This window comes from Salvia miltiorrhiza, chromosome 3 (genome assembly GCF_028751815.1).
Source record: "Salvia miltiorrhiza cultivar Shanhuang (shh) chromosome 3, IMPLAD_Smil_shh, whole genome shotgun sequence".
NCBI classification, from domain to species: domain Eukaryota; kingdom Viridiplantae; phylum Streptophyta; class Magnoliopsida; order Lamiales; family Lamiaceae; genus Salvia; species Salvia miltiorrhiza.
Window position 1 is genome coordinate 61,990,152 of NC_080389.1, and position 18,767 is coordinate 62,008,918.

General features: G+C 34.4%; 4 protein-coding genes across 4 annotated transcripts in view; all 4 read left to right on the top strand.

The window, feature by feature from the left end:
- LOC131015234 (probable glycosyltransferase At3g07620) overlaps positions 1 to 18,767 on the top strand; it is a 1,181,237-nt gene that overhangs the window by 461,920 nt on the left and 700,550 nt on the right. The gene's annotated exons all lie outside the window — the stretch shown is intronic.
- On the top strand, positions 1,114 to 18,676 carry LOC131019121 (probable LRR receptor-like serine/threonine-protein kinase At3g47570). Its single transcript, XM_057947805.1, has 2 exons — positions 1,114 to 2,184; positions 15,940 to 18,676. Exon 2 carries the CDS (start codon positions 16,805 to 16,807, stop codon positions 18,674 to 18,676), a length of 1,872 nt encoding a protein of 623 aa, XP_057803788.1. The 5' UTR covers positions 1,114 to 2,184; positions 15,940 to 16,804.
- Positions 1,278 to 5,000, top strand: LOC131019119 (receptor kinase-like protein Xa21). Its single transcript, XM_057947803.1, has 4 exons — positions 1,278 to 2,184; positions 2,259 to 2,477; positions 2,569 to 4,563; positions 4,657 to 5,000. Exons 1-4 carry the CDS (start codon positions 1,278 to 1,280, stop codon positions 4,998 to 5,000), a joined length of 3,465 nt encoding a protein of 1,154 aa, XP_057803786.1.
- On the top strand, positions 14,959 to 16,787 carry LOC131019120 (receptor kinase-like protein Xa21). Its single transcript, XM_057947804.1, has 4 exons — positions 14,959 to 15,865; positions 15,940 to 16,158; positions 16,245 to 16,390; positions 16,704 to 16,787. Exons 1-4 carry the CDS (start codon positions 14,959 to 14,961, stop codon positions 16,785 to 16,787), a joined length of 1,356 nt encoding a protein of 451 aa, XP_057803787.1.

Genomic DNA, 18,767 nt, shown 5'->3' on the forward strand with positions numbered 1-18,767 from the left:
CACATTTCTTTAATTAATTAATACACTTAAAAGTGGGATCCTTAAACTATTCACACTACACTCTATACATTTCTTAAAACCCGTGCCGTACACAAATGAGTACTCATTTCGTGGACGGAGGGAGTACATAACAGTATGATGCGCTCATACATAACAAAAAAAAAATATCGTTATTTATATCTATTATATATAACTTTTATTACAGTTCTAAAAGAATTCACAACTATGAGCTCTTTAATTATTTAGTGTTAGAAACAAAAATATTTTATATTTTTCAAAAAATTATTTTATATATACTAATATTATCTAAATAGTGTATTAAAACTCGACATGTTATATCTTGTCAATGACATTTAACAGAAGCATAAATTAAAAATAGAAAAAATAATTTATAATTATCCATTCAAAATACAACAAATAAATATGATATATAATTAAATTATCATTAATCAACATATATATCGCAATTCCATTAAAATAAAATTATATAACAGTTGGTTGCATAATCAAAACCAATGAACGTTAGAACACATATGTTTCATTATAAGTTCACATTTTCTTTGTACAACAATGCACGTGCGACTACGATTTTCACGCAGCAGAAAAATATTTAAAGAATTAAAGATTTTCACGCACACCCTGTTATCCAAAAATATTTAGGAATGTAATTAAACGTGCAGCGCACGTTCTTTCTGCTAGTAAACATAAGAGGATATAAAAATTTTTAGGCCCCTGAAAATTATGGACACTGGGCGGTCGCCCTCTGAGACGGCCCTACACGGGGGGACGTACTAGTTAAGAAATTGATAGAGTCAAATGAAAACTAAATGTTGATGACTTGTTCCTCTCTTGAATAAGCAACGAGGCGATGTATTGACTAATTTTAGGCTTTTAGCTGGCAATATTGACAATTTTTCCCAGCTTCAGCACTTGGTAGATATAATGAAATGGGCATGTATTGACTAATTTTAGGCTTTTAGCTGATAATATTGACAATTTTTCCCAGCTTCAGCACTTAGTAGATATTGACAATTCTATCCTTTTGCAATCTACTTTTCCAAAGTTTGATTATAAGTGATTAAGGCCAACATTTAAAAAACATCTAATGAGGACTTGACTCAAACGGAAAAAACAAAAAACAAAAGAAAAAAGACATCAAAAGCCACCACCCATTAAGACTCTCAAGTCTTGTAATATTTGTGTATATATATATATGATGAGAATTTGATGCAGTTATTAGGGACTTAATTATCATAATATAATCACAATTTGCAGCCATGGAGAAAAAGCTTTATTGCATTTTTGCTTATGCATTCCTAATTACCATAACCTCCCAAATGCTTTCTTTTGAAGCCAAACAACCTTTGAGCCTTGCAACTGATCAAACTGCCCTTCTTTCACTCAAACCTTCTCTTTCACTTGCAACTAATTGGACCAACTCGAGCTCCGTCTGCAGCTGGATTGGCGTCACTTGCAGCTTGCGCCATCACAGAGTAGCTGCCTTGAATCTCTCAAACATGGGTCTCTCCGGCACCATTCCACCACAGCTCGGACGCCTCTCCTTCCTCGTCTCCCTCGACCTCACCAACAACCTTTTCTATGGAGATTTGCCACAGGAACTGTCTCTCCTTCGCCGTTTGAAGTTCATATCTCTCCAACTCAACAACTTCACCGGAGACATCCCTCCCATGTTGGGTCAGTTACCAAAATTAGAGTACTTGTCTTTAAGCAACAACAACTTCATAGGTTCCATCCCAAAATCGCTCTCAAACCTCACAAACCTACAATTTCTTGACTTAACTTTCAATTCTCTAAGTGGAGAAATTCCAAAAGAGTTTGGGAGACTTCATAGTCTACAAACTCTATCTGTTCAATTCAATCGTCTATCCGGTGCTATATCATCAGCCATATTCAACATATCGACCTTGGTGACTATAGATTTGACAGGCAATGAACTGAGTGGAAGTCTTCCAACAGACATGTGCAGTAATCTTCCATTTCTTGCTGGGATTTATGTTTCTTCCAATCAGCTGAGTGGCGCGATTCCCTCAAATCTATCCCAATGTTCACGGCTTGAGGTGTTGAGCCTCTCTTACAACTCTTTTAGTACTGGGGAGATACCTTCAGAAATCGGCTACTTAACATCTCTTCGGGGGTTATATCTTGGTGGTAGCAATTTGAATGGTATGGTTCAAGTTCTTATCACATAAATTTGTGTAAATAAGATTTTATTAGTTTCATGACACTTTTTTTGCCAGGAATACTACCACATGAGATTGGCTATCTGCAGAGTTTGGTTACTTTTGGTGTTGAACGGAATGAGATTGCGGGCTCAATTGACTTCAATATTTTCATGAATATGTCTGCTCTGCAAACCATATGTCTAGGGCGCAACAAATTCATAGGGAACCTTTCAAGGGATGTCGGGAATATTACCATGCTATCAGAGTTATACCTCGCGGAAAACCATTTTACAGGTACAACAGAGTAATTTTAATTTCATGTAAATTGTCTGTTTAGCTACAATATGTGTTTTTAGCTATAGTTTTGAAATCTCATCTTTTGCAGGGCTTATTCCCACTGAATTTGACCAACTTTACCATTTGCAGACATTAGTATTAGACTGGAACAGCTTGAGTGGTTCGATTCCAAATGAGCTTTTTAACATTTCAACTATTCGGATTCTTTCACTTGTCGACAATGCTCTGTCAGGGGTTCTTCCAACCCATTTATGCCATGCTTCTCCCTTTCTTGAAGAATTGTTTCTTAGCGGAAATTCCATGAGTGGAGCAATACCCAACTCCATCTCTAACTGTTCTCAACTCACAATTCTCTCACTTTTTGAAAACAAATTCAGTGGTTATATACCTACTCATCTCGGCAACCTAAAGCATCTCCAACGTCTTACTCTGTTCAGCAACAATCTTACCCAGACACCATCTTCTTCCTTCATTACTTCATTGACAAATTGCAAGTCTCTAATTTGTTTGTCAATTGGTGATAATCCTCTAAATGGTATCGTTCCAGCTTCTGTCGGGAACTTATCTTCCTCACTTGAAATATTCACTGCTTTCAACTGCAAATTCAGTGGCAGCATTCCTGTTGAAATAGGCAATTTAAGTAATTTGATTACATTGGATTTGGAAGCAAATGAGTTATCTGGTAATATTCCACTAACTATAAGCCATTTGCATGAAATTCAAGGATTAATTGTGTCTAATAACATGTTGGGAGGCTCAATACCACATGCTATATGTGATCTATTCAGCCTCAATACTTTAGTTATGAGCCAGAATCAATTTTCAGGCCCAATTCCTAACTGTTTGGGAAATGTCTCTTCTTTAAGAAGTCTTGGTCTGGACTCCAACATTTTGAATTCTAGCATACCATCAAGCTTATGGGGCCTAAAAGATTTGATCAATCTAGACTTGTCCTCGAATTCATTAAATGGGTCACTACCTCTAGAGATGAGTAACTTAGGAGCAGCGATATATATAAACCTATCGATGAATCAGTTGTCAGGGTCAATTCCGACAAATATTGAAAAGTTGCAGAATTTGGTTAATCTGTCTTTGGCATATAATAGACTAGAAGGTTCTATTCCTGTGTCTATGCGAAGCATGATCAGTTTGGTAAATCTCGACTTGTCGTACAACATCCTCTCTGGTTCAATTCCAAAGTCTTTAGAAGAACTTCAACACCTCGACTACTTTAATGTCTCTTTCAATAGTTTAAGTGGAGAAATTCCTAATGGAGGTTCTTTTAGAAACTTCACTATGGATTCTTTTAAGGGTAATGAGGCATTGTGTGGAATCCCCAAGTTCCGTGTCCAAATTTGCTCTTCAATTTCTAATCACAGATCAAAGAGAAAGAAGGTGGAGCGGGCTTCATTTATTGCTTTCGGGGTTGTGGCTTTCATCTCAGTTGTTTCTTTGGCCTTTATAATTGTCAGAAACAAAAGGAAGGACAAGGCGACTAGCAGAGAAGTTGATGAGTTGATATTCATTGTGCCGGAAAGAATCTCTTATTATGAACTGCTGCAAGCAACGGAAAGATTCGATGAAAGCAATTTACTTGGCACTGGGAGTTCTTGCTCTGTTTATAAAGGAATTCTTAACAATGGGAAGGATATCGTTGTCAAGGTGTTTAATATGCAGCTAGAAGGTATTTCAAGAATATTCGATGTCGAATGTGAGATACTACGTAGCATTCGACATAGGAATCTGACAAACGTCATAAGCAGTTGCTGCAATGAAGAGTTCAAGGCATTAGTACTTGAATATATGCCAAAGGGAAACCTTGAAAAATGGTTATATTCCCACAACTATTGCTTGAATATGATGGAAAGATTGAATATAATGATTGATGTTGCATGTGCTTTGGAGTATCTTCACCACGGTTATTCAATGCCCATTGTCCACAGCGACTTGAAGCCTAGTAATGTGTTGTTAGATGAAGACATGGTTGCTCATGTAAGCGACTTTGGGATAGCAAAGTTGTTATGCGATGGTGATAGCTTTGTGTTAACCAACACACTAGCAAGATTGGGTTACATCGCTCCAGGTGAAGTTTCTCTAAATATATTGATTGCACTTCACTTTCAATCAATTAATTGTGTCTTCCTAACTGCATACGTCATGATTTTTATTGTTCCAGAGTATGGTTTGGAAGGGCTAGTTTCAACAAGGAGTGATGTGTATAGCTACGGGGTGATGTTGATTGAAACTTTTACGAGAAAAAGGCCTAGTGATGATATGTTTTGCGGAGATATGAGCTTAAAGAGATGGGTTGAACTCTCACTTTCGGAGATCCCAGATGAAGTGATAGATCCCAACTTAGTCATGAATTTGGAGGAAGAAATGATTGACAAGAATATGCAGTGTGTATCATCCATACTTGAATTGGCTCTGAAATGCTCTGCAGACTCTCCTGGGGATAGAATCAACATGAAACAAGCACATGCATTGTTGCAAAAAATCAAACATCGATTTTCCCAATGAGATTCAAGTAAGCTATATCAAAGTTCTATGTTATTACTAAAAGGATATCATATCCCAAATTTCTATCGCAAAGTTAGCTAATGGTGTCTTCTTCATTTGGTGGCTTTTATTAGGCATGTAGCATGTTGAAGATTTTGAAGAGGCAGTAGATGCTAATTGGGGTGAGGCACTGGATAGTGGTGAGTTGGATGACATAATGAATTGAAAATTTGGCTTGGTCCTTTTGTTGGTTTTTGCTATCATTGATAATTCATTCTTCTTGTTTCTGCTTTTTTTGTCGTTGTAATAGACAAGTACTCATTTTCCTTTACTGGTGTTTTTCTCATTGGATTTTCACGAGTTTAAAATTATTTAAGGCCATTATCTTAGGGCTATTTGCAAAAATAGGCCACTATTTTTCGGACTTGCAAAAATAGGTCAATTATTTTAATTTTTGGCATTTTTAGGCCACATTTGAGCTCAATTCAGCATTTATAGGTCACATTTTGGGGTCAAAATGTGGCCCAAAATAGCCTGATTGGATACACATGTGGCCTAAAAATACCAAAAACTAAAATAATAGGCCTATTTTTGCAAGTCCGAAAAATAATGGCCTATTTTTGCAAATAGTCCTAAGATAATGGCCTTAAATAATTTTAAACTCGATTTTCACCATAAAGATTTTAATAAGGCTCTACCCTTAGTTAGCGTCTTTGTGCTTTCAAGGGTTTGCTAGGTTTTCTTTTTTGTTTTTCTCTTTTTATATAACTAGCAGAAATAGCGTATATATGTTGTAAACAACAATTTATAAAATAAAAATATAAAAATAATATTTATTGTATTTGATTTTTCAATCAACAATTTGGTCTTTTTTTTAGAAAATCTATTAGTTTATTACTTCTACTAAATATACCCTGTTGGATAGATATATTTATTGATGAGCCTTATCAATAGCTATATAGATATATATCATATAGATTTAGTGTAATATCTAATTAATTAATATATTCTTATAAATATATAATGCGCAAACCCGATCTTCACACAACATAGAAGGTAGCAGCAATTGATTGTGATACTCATCGAGCACACATTCAATTCGACGTCCCATTGGCGCATTCCGTCAAACATGTAGAGGGAAACTCGGTACTTCCCCCACTTTACCGTGTAACTCAACAATTTGTTATGCAGTCATATATTCAATCAAGAGATTGAGTAATAGTATTTTATAATCCAATATATGTAATTACTAAAATATACATGTTTGGATGAAAATATTTTGGTGGGCGATACTTAGTCATATTTAAAATGTTATATGCGTTGGTTTAGAGGTAGAGTAGTTAATTCTTGAAGTTAAAAGTTTCAGTTTTGAATCCATAATTAGTACTCTTTTCGTCCCACTATAAGTGGCTCAAAATTTTTCGGCACGGAAATTAAGGAGAATGCGTAAATGTGTTAAAAGTGGTAGGGTCCACACTTTTTTAAAGGGTTAAATTTTGCCATTTATGGAAATAGGCCACTTATAGTGGGACGGCCCAAAATGGAAAACAAACTACTTTTAGTGGGACAGAGGGAGTACAATTTTTTAATTTAATAGTTAATTTATCAAATGAAAAACATGATGACATTATGGTAGACGTCGTCTACCACCAAATATTTCCGAACAGAATAGTGGTGTGCTCAAGTTTGATTTGTTTAGTATCGAATCGAATCTCAAACTTTACTTACCGAATACTTTGAGGCTCACGAGCTTAATCGAATCTATATGAACTTTCTAAATTTATATTTATATTCAAAATATTGATTACTTTATTTTAAATATAAATTATTTTATTTAAAATAATAAATATATTAATTTTTTTTATGATAAATAAAATTAATTAGAGATTTAATATAATTATTATTATTAATTTTAGTGAATAAATATAAGTTGTATCTACTAATAATTTATATTTTTCAAGCTGAATCACTTGATCGACAAACATGTTCACTTGATCGACAAACATGTTCACGAGCTAAAAGCCTAAAATTAATTAGAGATTTAATATAATTATTATTATTAATTTTAGTGAATAAATATAAGTTGTATCTACTAATAATTTATATTTATCGAGCTTCTATAAACGAACTTGAACCAACGTTTTTTGAGCCGAGCTCCGAATAGTTCGCAAACGGCTTGGTTTGTTTACACACCTAGTCCTGAGCTTCCTAATGCCCGTTAACTCTCTACACTTGATGGCTAAAGAAATAAATAAAATAATTCAAAGCTAATGGCCCACAACCATCATCTAATGGGCCACGTTTCTTAATGGTTTAATAACCTAAGGGTGATTCCATTCAGAGCCTCCATTTTACTCAGTATAGCCCCTTATATAAAATAATATTAAAAATTAAATAATTATAAATTTACAAGTTTACCCTATAATTCATATAACCTCAAATTAAATATAATTGATTTTATAATTAAGTTTAAATTTAAATTTTGTATAGCCCCATTAATGGTTCTCACGATTACATCTCCATGTTTTTTTCCCATTCCTCTTTTCTTGTCTTTCACCAAACAAAAAAAAATTACAAAACTTTCCGGGGAACATACATAGCAACTGCTTTAGGTTTGTAGGTAAATTCAAATGGATCCTCCTCCTTCCACATACACACAGATTCAATTCAATTGAAAAGAGAATTATATTTCATTTAAGGGCTATAGTTTAGAGGTTAATTTAGTAAATTTATAATTATTTATTATTATTATTATTATTTTTTATAGGGGGCTACATGAAGTAAAATGGGGGCTATGAATAGAATTACCCATAACCTAAACATAATCATAAATAAATAGAAAATATATTGTTTAGGATTATGACTTCTAAATATTTTTTCACTCCTTGCATCATACGGGCTCTTCAAAAATTGCACCAAAAATATATTTATTTTCTATTTCTTTTATCTAGACTCCATTCACATCAATCTCTTTAATTCCTGCACTAAAAATCACCTAATTGTGTATATTAAATTCAATTAAAGCACAAATAATCCAAGAATATGAACAACTAAAATACACACATCACATTAATTGCCTAATTGAATGAGCTAGAGTTTGTGTGGAATTTCCATCTTCTATATGAAAAGTGCTAGTACAGAATATTATTTTATTTTATTTTTTTGAGGGGCAGAATGTCATTTTATTGGGGCCAAGCAAAACCCAACTCTTTGCAGCCCATTGCCCAACCATTTATTTCTTCACAAAATCTTGGGTACACCTGGGTGTACCGTACAATCGAGTTGACCAGTATCCAAAATAGTATTATTTATATGGGTTAGGTTAAGATATGGGTTCAAATCAGGATGCAGGTCAAAGTTTAAGTGAAGCTATAACCCGATTGTACGGTACACCCGATTGTACCCAAGACCCCCTCTTATTTCTTAGGGTGCGAAATCAACAGCCACTGAATTTTTTATAAGGTGGGATCCTCTGTCCCACTATTTTGTGTGTACCATCGAGTACCACTCTTAATTTATTATAATTTTTAATTATGTTTTCTTCAATTTTAATTTATTATGCTTTAATATTATAAAAAACATTGAATTAATAATTGATTATTTGGGTTCATTAATTCAAAGTTAGGGTATATAATTTTTTAAAATTTCAATTTTTAGTGATAAATATTAATCAGAGTTCATAATATAATAATATTTTTTTTATTTTTATAAAAAATAATTATAAAATAAATAAATTAAGAGTGGTACACGCTAAATAGTGGGACAAAGGATCCCATCTGTTTTTCATATATATTGGCTTAGTTGTAAGATATTTGATATATATCTAAGTGGGTAGTGATAAATTAACATAATATGTATATACATAATTGGGGCAATTATGTGAAATTACTATGCAGAATATAATTATTAACGTAATTAACATTTTACTTAATTAACTGTAATGATAATTAAATTGTTTCCAAAATATTCTGTCCCTCTCCCACTTTCTGCGTCTTCCTTTTTCGTTTTGAATTAGTGTTATTTTTAACAAAAGGGATAATATAGGCAAACATGATACATTAACCAAAATAAAGATAATTCAATTAAAATTATTTTGGCCTATAAGCGAAAACTGAAAGTGACGCCCATATTTGTTGATGTTTTAAAGTTTTTTAAAGGATAATTTATTTACTAAATTTATAGTGTATAAAATGAAATATATTTAATTAATCTTGACACTTCAAAAAATATGTAGAGGAAAATACTCATTAAATTATATAATTAATAAAAAAAATTAATTTAACAAAATCAATCACACGATTTAAAATTAAGAGGCATTATGTATATACATATTACTAGCTAGTATGTAATTCGTCGAAATTCGACATATAATTACTTTAGTTAGATTTATAATAGTTATAGTAAACGAAACAATTTTTATATCATAACAATATATTTAAATTTGATATTTAAATAACGATTTCACAATTTATTCTCATAACAAAAATGTATAGTAATATGTGTTAATTATCCACATATATTTTAAATATATAAATATAATTTATCACAATAATTGACTATTCATCTCTATACAAACTTGAATATTATAAAATAAACATTAATATACTAAAATAAGAAATTAAAAATTAAAAAAAAAATCATCTAGACATATTGATAAATGTCTGTACCCGTCTAGAATGTATATTAATCATACCCAAATAATTTAAATAATCCACAAAGGTATGTCGATAAATGTATGTACTCGTACTCGTCCCAAATTTGATTAATGACCCCAACCCGTTTTATTTTATAAATATAAATTGTTACAAATTTATATATTTATATCCATTTATAATTTACATATTCATATTCATCTGATCAAATTCAATTAAAAAGTGATTTTTTCTATTCATTCATATTTCAATATCGTATAGTAATATCCGTTATTTAAATAGTATCATTTATTATATCGCTATGATATACTCCCATTGTCCCAATAATAACATTTCAAAAAAATGGAGCACACAACTTAAGAAAATGTAGATAAAGTATGAGAAAGATAAAATAAATGAGGAGAGATATAGAGAGAGTAGTGGAAAAGTAAAATAGAGATTTCAATTATATTTTTTAAAGAGTAAAATTTTGAAGTAGCCAAAATGAAGCATAAAACACAATTTATAGCCACACATTGAAAAAACACAAATTTTGGCCATTTTTATTGATTTGGACGCTTTTGCCCTTAATGAGGCGGACTGGGTAGGATCAGACACGCGGGTCGCGTGCCGGGTCGGGTTAGGCACTTATGGCACTATTAGTGCCATAAGTGCCAAGATGGCACTTATGGCACTAATAGTGCCATAAGTGCCATCGAAAATCCAAAATAAAACCAAGTAAAATAGTCATTTTGGCACTTATGGCACTATTAGTGCCATAAGTGCCAACGAAATTCAAAATAAAACTAAGTAAAAATGGTCATCAGCTCAAATACAGAAACAACAACATCATTTAAACCCTAAATGGAACATCTAAACCCTAAATGGATAATCTAAACCCTAAATGGAACATCTAAACCCCAAATGAATAATCTAAACCCTAAATGGAATATCTAAACCCTAGGGGGAAGTGTGCACTTATGGCACTTATGGCACTATTAGTGCCATAAGTGCCATCTTGGCACTTATGGCACTAATAGTGCCATAAGTGCCTAACCCGACCCGGCACGCGACCCGCGTGTCTGATCCTACCCAGTCCGCCTCATTAAGGGCAAAAGCGTCCAAATCAATAAAAATGGCCAAAATTTGTGTTTTTTCAAATGGTGGACAAAATTTGATTTTCATTCTTCATTATGGCCATTTGGGTGGATTGTTTCTTTTTTAAACCTAATATTGTATATAAAGGACAAATATAAGTAAACTTGAAAAATTCTTAATTTCCAAAAATATTGTAGGAGAAAATTAGTCATAAAATCATATAATTAAAAATACAATTGGGTAAAAAAATTGATCAGATTCAGTCAAAAGTGGGTGATATTATATATATAATAAATTAATTTTAATTGATATTTTATGATTTTTTTAAGTATAATTTTTTTTTATGAAAAAGTTGTAATTTGCATATGTTTGTCAAAATTATTAACACTTAATAGATTGTGCATCTTTATTTATATTGTTCTTATTTTCAATATTCATTACATTCAGTAGGAAAACATAAGCATTAGCTATTACTCCCTCCGTCCCAATATTGTTGGCCACATTTCCTTTTTAGTTTGTCCCACTATTGTTGGCCACTTTCCTAAAATGGAAATATTTATCACATTCAATCTCTTACTTTATCACATTATCTTTCCTATTTTATCACTTTATTACATTCTCTCTCCTACTTTATCACATTCTCTCTCCTACTTTATCACATTCTCTCTCTTACTTTATTACTTTTATACTATATTACCCACACACTTAAAATACTAATCTACAACTCCTTAATTCTCGTGCCGAAACCAAATGTGGCCAACAATATTGGGACGGAGGGAGTATTTTCTAAAAAAAATACATAAAAAGGATATTCATTGCATTCAGTAGGAAAACATTAGCATTAGCTATTATTTTCCAAAAAAATACATAAAAAGGATATTCATTGCATTCAGTAGGAAAACATAAGCATTCGCGCGGCTGGTAACGCGGCAGCCGATATTATGGCAAATAATGACCGGGAGGAGGGTTGGTGGCCTTATGCTATCGATTTTATTAAACAGACGGTCTCGAGAGACATGTCTCGCCATAGTTTTATTCGTTGTAAATGATTTGGTCTATGTAGCTTATTCAGCATTTCGTCGAGCATATGGCGTGCATCTTCCAGAATGGTCTCGGTCTGTCTGCTAGGCCGTGGGTTGAGCTTGCGGTGTATTGCTTCTGGATTTTCTTCACAATATTGATGTTAACTACTTATATTAACATTTAAATATATACATTTGTTAATATAAATGTATACATTTGTTCATATAAATGTATATTTATGTTAATATCAATAGTTAACATCAATATTTAGGCCGTGGATTATCTTTGGTGGGTACTATTGCTTCTGGATTTGCTCTTCACCTTTCTGGCCTTTGATTTGGAGTGGAGTGGCGTGCGGTGTTTTTCCGCCTGTTCTTACTGGGGCATGGCATTCGGCCGAGCACCTGGTGTGCGTCGAACTTTGGTGATAACATGGGTCATACTATGGGTTTCAGCTTGGTGTTGGAGCTAACTTCTACAGTAATTTGCACAAATCCAATCTTAATATTATCTTCTTGTTTTTATGGCCTTAGTTTGCTTAGATCATCTTGTTGTTGAAGCGCATAATGTTTCTATATATTTCTTCATCACTATTCTTGCCTAGCAGAATAAACGTGGTTTTTAGTATCAATTTGGAGTTTTCGATTATTCGCGAGTTTTTCTTGTTTTCGTTTTGCAAGCTTACTATATTATTGAATGATTTTTTATTTTTTATTTTATTTTTTTGCAATTCTGATTCCTATGGTTAGCTGAGACGAAAGGCCTTAAGATAGCTGAGACGGAGGGAGTACTATAGTTGATATGACAATATACAAATATTGACAAAATCATGAATTTGGATCCTTAAATGGAGACTGTTAATAGCTCTCGTTTTATTCCATACTCAATATCATGGCTGAATAATACAAATCGATATAAATTTATACTATATTTATTTGCATAGGACCATTTCCACCAAACCTTTTTAGAGGCCAAACCAAGACATCTCAAACCTTTTTAGAGGACACCATGGTGAGGCTGCTGCCGATGGCCTCGTGCACGGCATCGCCTTCTATTCATCCTTGCTCCTTTGAAATACCTTCCCTCTTCCATCCATATTCCATCACCTTCACCCCAGCAGCAAACTTCTAAGGTAATGTTTTTCCCTCAATTCATTTCTTCTTCTTTTTGTTTTCTTCTTTTCTTCCTCACAGCAATTCCCTGATCTCATATTGCATCTGCATACAGAGCTTTGTAATATCATAGATGATACCTCTGCACATTATTCCTTCTCTGCAGAAACAGCAACATCTCAAAACAAATCCAAAAAGGTTTCACCTTTTAATCCCTCTACTTATTCATTCATGCTCAACATCATAGCACGAATAAAACCAACTGCTAAATACAACAAGGAGATACTGAATACTGTTTTTACATGTGTTGATATACATGAAAAGATTAAATGAAATAGAATCAAAGAACATGTGTTAGAACAAAATCTGTACAAGAATCGATTTGAGCCTTGTAGTGTTATTGCTGCTGTTTTCGCTTGAAATGAGGGGCTTTGGGAGTGCGGTGCTGTACAAGAACATGTTTTCGTTTTAATTGAGCTGGGCCTTATTTGTTAATTAAAAGAACATGGGCTGCCTCCATTTTTTTTTTTTTTTATGCTAGTAGTATACATAAATAAAAAATTAAAAAAAAACCGGGCCCCTAATAATAATAGTATACATAAGAGGATATAAAATTTTTTCGGCTCCTGAAAATTATGGGCATTGGGAGACGGCCCTACACGGGGGGCGTACTAGTTAAGAAATTGATAGAGTCAAATGAAAACTAAATGTTGATTACTTGTTCCTATCTTGAATAAGCAACGAGGCGATGTATTGACTAATTTTAGGGTTTTAGCTGACAATATTGACAATTTCCCAGCTTCAGCACTTAGTAGATTTAATGAAATGGGACTCCTAATAATAATAGTGTACATAAGAGGATATAAAATTTTTTAGGCCCCTAAAAATTATGGGCACTAGGCGATCGCCCTCAGAGACGGCCCTACACGGGCGGATGTACTAGTTAAGAAAATGAAAGAGTCAAATGAAAACTAAATGTTGATGACCTGTTCTTATCTTGAATAAGCAACGAGGCGATGTATTGACTAATTTTAGGGTTTTAGCTGACAATATTGACAATTTCCCAGCTTCAGCACTTAGTAGATATCAATGAAATGGGCCGACACGAAAAAAAGTTTATTTGCTAGCCTCTTGAGGTCCTACATATGTCGTAGCATCAAGATTTTAACTGTTTTCAAACACTTGCTTCACAAATAACTAACTAACAAATGATTTTGCTAATTAATGTAAACTAACACAGATATTATTGGAATATAACATGAAATCTAAAACATAAAAGTTTATTTCTTGAGTAGCAGCTGTTCCATAAGAAAGTTGATGTTCCTTTGAATTCTTTGGGAGCACAAATAGCAGTGGTCGGGTTTTTCATTGTTTTTGTTTTGTTTATTCTTTTTTATCTTTCTTGAAAGCAACAATTCAAGAATTCCTGTTCATTTGGGCAGATCGATTGGTTGAATATCTAATTTTAAGTCCATCCATATATAGCACTCAGCTACTAATTACCAGTAAAAATGAAAAGCTGAAAAAACAACTAGTTAATTTAGTTGCAAATAGCTCTCAAAAAAGAAAGAAAAAATTAATTGCTGGTTCAATGAACATGAACTTCTAGAAGATCCATTAATATATATAGTGGTAATTAAGGAAAGATGTTTTTCAAGGTAATAACATGTAAGTGAATCGACTTCAAGTAAGTCTGCTACAACCATCAAGGCTAGGAGGCAACTGCCTGCCTCTCACACAATTTTTAAGTCTTTGTCTGCGTCTCCGTCTTTGTCTCAACTCTTCACCTTCGTCTTCGTCTTCGTCTGTGTCTCAACTCTTAACTTTCGTCTCCGTCTCCGTCTGTGTCTCAGTCTCTTTAAGTGACTGGGGCCGACATTTGTACTCCACAACCTCAAGTCTTCGTTTTTGTCTCAGTCTCTTTTAAGTGATTGGGGCCAACATTAATTTGTATGGAAATAACATCTACCCAGGACTTGACTCAAAAGCCACACCCATCAAGACTCTCAAATCAAGCAAGTCTTGTACGTAATATTTGTGTGTATATTTATATTATGATTATTGGATGCAGTTATTAGCGACTTAATTCACATAATACAATCACAATTTGCAGCCATGGAGAAAAAGCTTTATTGCATATTTGCTTATGCATTCCTAATTACCATAACCTTCCAAATGCTTTCTTCTGAAGCCAAACAACCTCTGAGCCTTGCAACTGATCAAACTGCCCTTCTTTCACTCAAACATACATCTCTTTTACTTGCAACTAATTGGACCAACTCCACCTCCGTCTGCACCTGGATTGGCGTCACTTGCAGCTTCCGCCACCACAGAGTTGCTGCCTTGAATCTCTCCAACATGGCTCTCTCCGCCACCATTCCTCCACAGCTCGGACGCCTCTCCTTCCTCGTCTCCCTCGACCTCACCAACAATCTTTTCTATGGAGATTTGCCACACCAACTCTCTCTCCTTCGCCGTTTGAAGTTCATATCTTTCCGACTCAACCACTTCACCGGAGACATCCCTCCGATGTTGGGTCAGTTACCAAAATTAGAGCACTTGAATTTACGCAACAACAGCTTCATAGGTTCCATCCCAAAATCTCTCTCAAACCTCACAAACCTACAATTTCTTGACTTAACTTCCAATTCTCTAAGTGGAGAAATTCCAAAAGAGTTTGGGAGACTTCAAAGTCTACAAACTCTATCAGTTCAATTCAATCGTCTATCCGGTGCTATACCATCAGCCATATTCAACATCTCGACCCTTGTAGTTATAGCATTGAGAGACAATGAATTGAGTGGAAGTCCTCCAACAGACATGTGCCGTAATCTTCCATTTCTTACTGTGCTTGGCCTTTCTTTCAATAAGCTGAGTGGCGCGATTCCCAAAAATCTATCCCAATGTTCACGGCTTGAGGTGTTGGGCCTCTCTTACAACTCTTTTAGTGGGGAGATACCTTCAGAAATCGGCTACTTAACATCTCTTCAGATTCTAAATCTTGGTGGTGACAATTTGAATGGTATGGTTCAAGTTGTTATCACATAAATTTGTGTAAATGAGATTTTATTAGTTTCATGACACTTTTTTTGCCAGGAATACTACCACATGAGATTGGCCATCTTCAGAGTCTAGTTGAGTTTGCTGCTGAAGATAATGAGATTGCGGGCTCAATTGATTTCAATATTTTCATGAATATGTCTTCTCTGCAAACCTTAGCACTAGCGCGTAACAACTTCACGGGGATCCTTTCAAGGGATGTCGGGAATATTACCATGCTAACAAATTTATACCTCTATGAAAACCATTTTACAGGTACGACAAGTAATTTTCATGTAAATTGGTCTGTTTAGCTACAATATGTGTTTTTAGCTACAGTTTTGAAATCTCATGTTTTGCAGGGCTTATTCCCACTGAATTTGGCCAACTTTACCATTTGGAGATATTAGCATTAGACGTGAACAGCTTGAATGGTTCGATTCCACATGAGCTCTTTAACATTTCAACTCTTCGGATTCTTTCACTTGTTGACAATGCTCTGACAGGGGTTCTTCCAACCCATTTATGCCATGCCTCTCCCTTTCTTGAAAATCTGTTTCTTGGCAGTAATTCTATCACCGGAGCAATACCCAACTCCATCTCTAACTGTTCTCAACTCACAATTCTCGGACTTGTTGAAAACAAATTTAGTGGTTATATACCTACTCATCTCGGCAACCTAAGACTTCTTCAAAGACTTGAACTGTCCAGCAACAATTTTACCCAGGCACCATCTTCTCCGTTCATTACTTCATTGACAAATTGCAGGTCTCTAACTCTTTTGGTATTTGGTGATAATCCTCTGTACGGCATCATTCCAGCTTCTGTCGGGAACTTATCTTCCTTGCTATCAACATTCTATGCCGGCAATTGCAAATTCAGTGGCAGCATTCCTCTTGAAATAGGAAATTTAAGCAATTTGATGACATTGGCTTTGCCAGCAAATGAGTTATCTGGTAATATTCCACTAACTATAAGCCATTTGCATGAACTTCAAGGATTAGATCTGTCTGATAACATGTTGGGAGGCTCAATACCACATGCTATATGTGATCTATTCCACCTCAACACTTTAGATATGAGCCAGAATCAATTTTCAGGCCCAATTCCTAAATGTCTGGGAAATGTCTCTTCTTTAAGAAATCTTTATCTAGAGTCCAACATTTTGAATTCTAGCATACCATCAAGCTTATGGGGCCTAAAAGATTTGATCAATCTAGACTTGTCCTCAAATTCATTAAATGGGTCACTACCTCAAGAGATGAGTAACTTAGGAGCAGCTATCTATATAAATGTAGCAATGAATCAGTTGTCAGGGTCAATTCCGAGGAATATCGAAAAGTTGCAGAATTTGGTTAATCTGTCTTTGGCAAATAATAGACTAGAAGGTTCTATTCCTGTGTCTATGGGAAGCATGATCAGTTTGGAAAATCTCGACTTGTCGTACAACAACCTCTCTGGTTCAATTCCAAAGTCTTTAGAAGCACTTCAACACCTCGACTACTTTAATGTCTCTTTCAATAGTTTAAGTGGAGAAATTCCTAATGGAGGTTCTTTTAGAAACTTCACTATGGATTCTTTTAAGGGTAATGAGGCATTGTGTGGAATCCCCAAGTTCCGTGTCCAAATTTGCTCTACAATTTCTAATCACAGATCAAAGAGAAAGAAGGTGGTACGAGCTTCATTTATTGTTTTTGGGGTTGTGGCTTTCATCTCAGTTGTTTCTTTGGCCTTTATAATTGTCAGAAACAAAAGGAAAGATAAGAGGAATAGAGAAGTTGATGAGTTGATATTCATTGTGCCGGAAAGAATCTCTTATTCTGAACTGCTGCGAGCAACAGAAAGATTCGATGAAAGCAATTTACTTGGCACTGGGAGTTCTTGCTCTGTTTATAAAGGAATTCTTAACAATGGGAAGGATATCGTTGTCAAGGTGTTTAATATGCAGCTAGAAGGTATTTCAAGAATATTCGATGTCGAATGTGAGATACTACGTAGCATTCGACATAGGAATCTGACAAACGTCATAAGCAGTTGCTCCATTAATGAAGAGTTCAAGGCATTAGTACTTGAATATATGCCAAAGGGAAACCTTGAAAAATGGTTATATTCCCACAACTATTGCTTGAATATGATGGAAAGATTGAATATAATGATTGATGTTGCATGTGCTTTGGAGTATCTTCACCACGGTTATTCAATGCCCATTGTCCACAGCGACTTGAAGCCTAGTAATGTGCTGTTAGATAAAGACATGGTTGCCCATGTAAGCGACTTTGGGATAGCAAAGTTGTTATGCGATGGTGATAGCTTTGTGTTAACCAACACACTAGCAACATTGGGTTACATCGCTCCAGGTGAAGTTTCTCTAAATATATTGATTGCACTTCACTTTCAATCAATTAATTGTGTCTTCCTAACTGCATACGTCATGATTTTTATTGTTCCAGAGTATGGTTTGGAAGGGCTAGTTTCAACAAGGTGTGATGTGTATAGCTACGGGGTGATGTTGATTGAAACTTTTACGAGAAAAAGGCCTAGTGATGATATGTTTTGCGGAGATATGAGCTTAAAGAGATGGGTTGAACTCTCACTTTCGGAGATCCCAGATGAAGTGATAGATGCCAACTTAGTCATGAATTTGGAGGAAGAAATGATAGACAAGAATATGCAGTGTGTATCATCCATACTTGAATTGGCTCTGAAATGCTCTGCGGACTCTCCTGGGGATAGAATCAACATGAAACAAGCACATGCATTGTTGCAAAAAATCAAACATCGATTTTCCCAATGAGATTCAAGTAAGCTATTTCAAAGTTCTATGTTATTACTAAAAGGATATCATATCCCAAATTTCTATCGCAAAGTTAGCTAATGGTGTCTTC

Excerpts from the sequence above, each read along its gene's own strand:
- LOC131019121 (XM_057947805.1), top strand. The coding sequence starts at position 16,805 with ATGACATTGGCTTTGCCAGCAAATGAGTTATCTGGTAATATTCCACTA.
- LOC131019120 (XM_057947804.1), top strand. The coding sequence starts at position 14,959 with ATGGAGAAAAAGCTTTATTGCATATTTGCTTATGCATTCCTAATTACC. Across the intron at positions 16,159-16,244 it reads CTATGAAAACCATTTTACAG|GGCTTATTCCCACTGAATTT; the intron begins GTACGACAAGTA and ends CATGTTTTGCAG. Across the intron at positions 16,391-16,703 it reads TTGACAATGCTCTGACAGGG|CTTCTGTCGGGAACTTATCT; the intron begins GTTCTTCCAACC and ends GCATCATTCCAG.
- LOC131019119 (XM_057947803.1), top strand. The coding sequence starts at position 1,278 with ATGGAGAAAAAGCTTTATTGCATTTTTGCTTATGCATTCCTAATTACC. Across the intron at positions 2,185-2,258 it reads TGGTGGTAGCAATTTGAATG|GAATACTACCACATGAGATT; the intron begins GTATGGTTCAAG and ends TTTTTTTGCCAG. Across the intron at positions 4,564-4,656 it reads ATTGGGTTACATCGCTCCAG|AGTATGGTTTGGAAGGGCTA; the intron begins GTGAAGTTTCTC and ends TTATTGTTCCAG.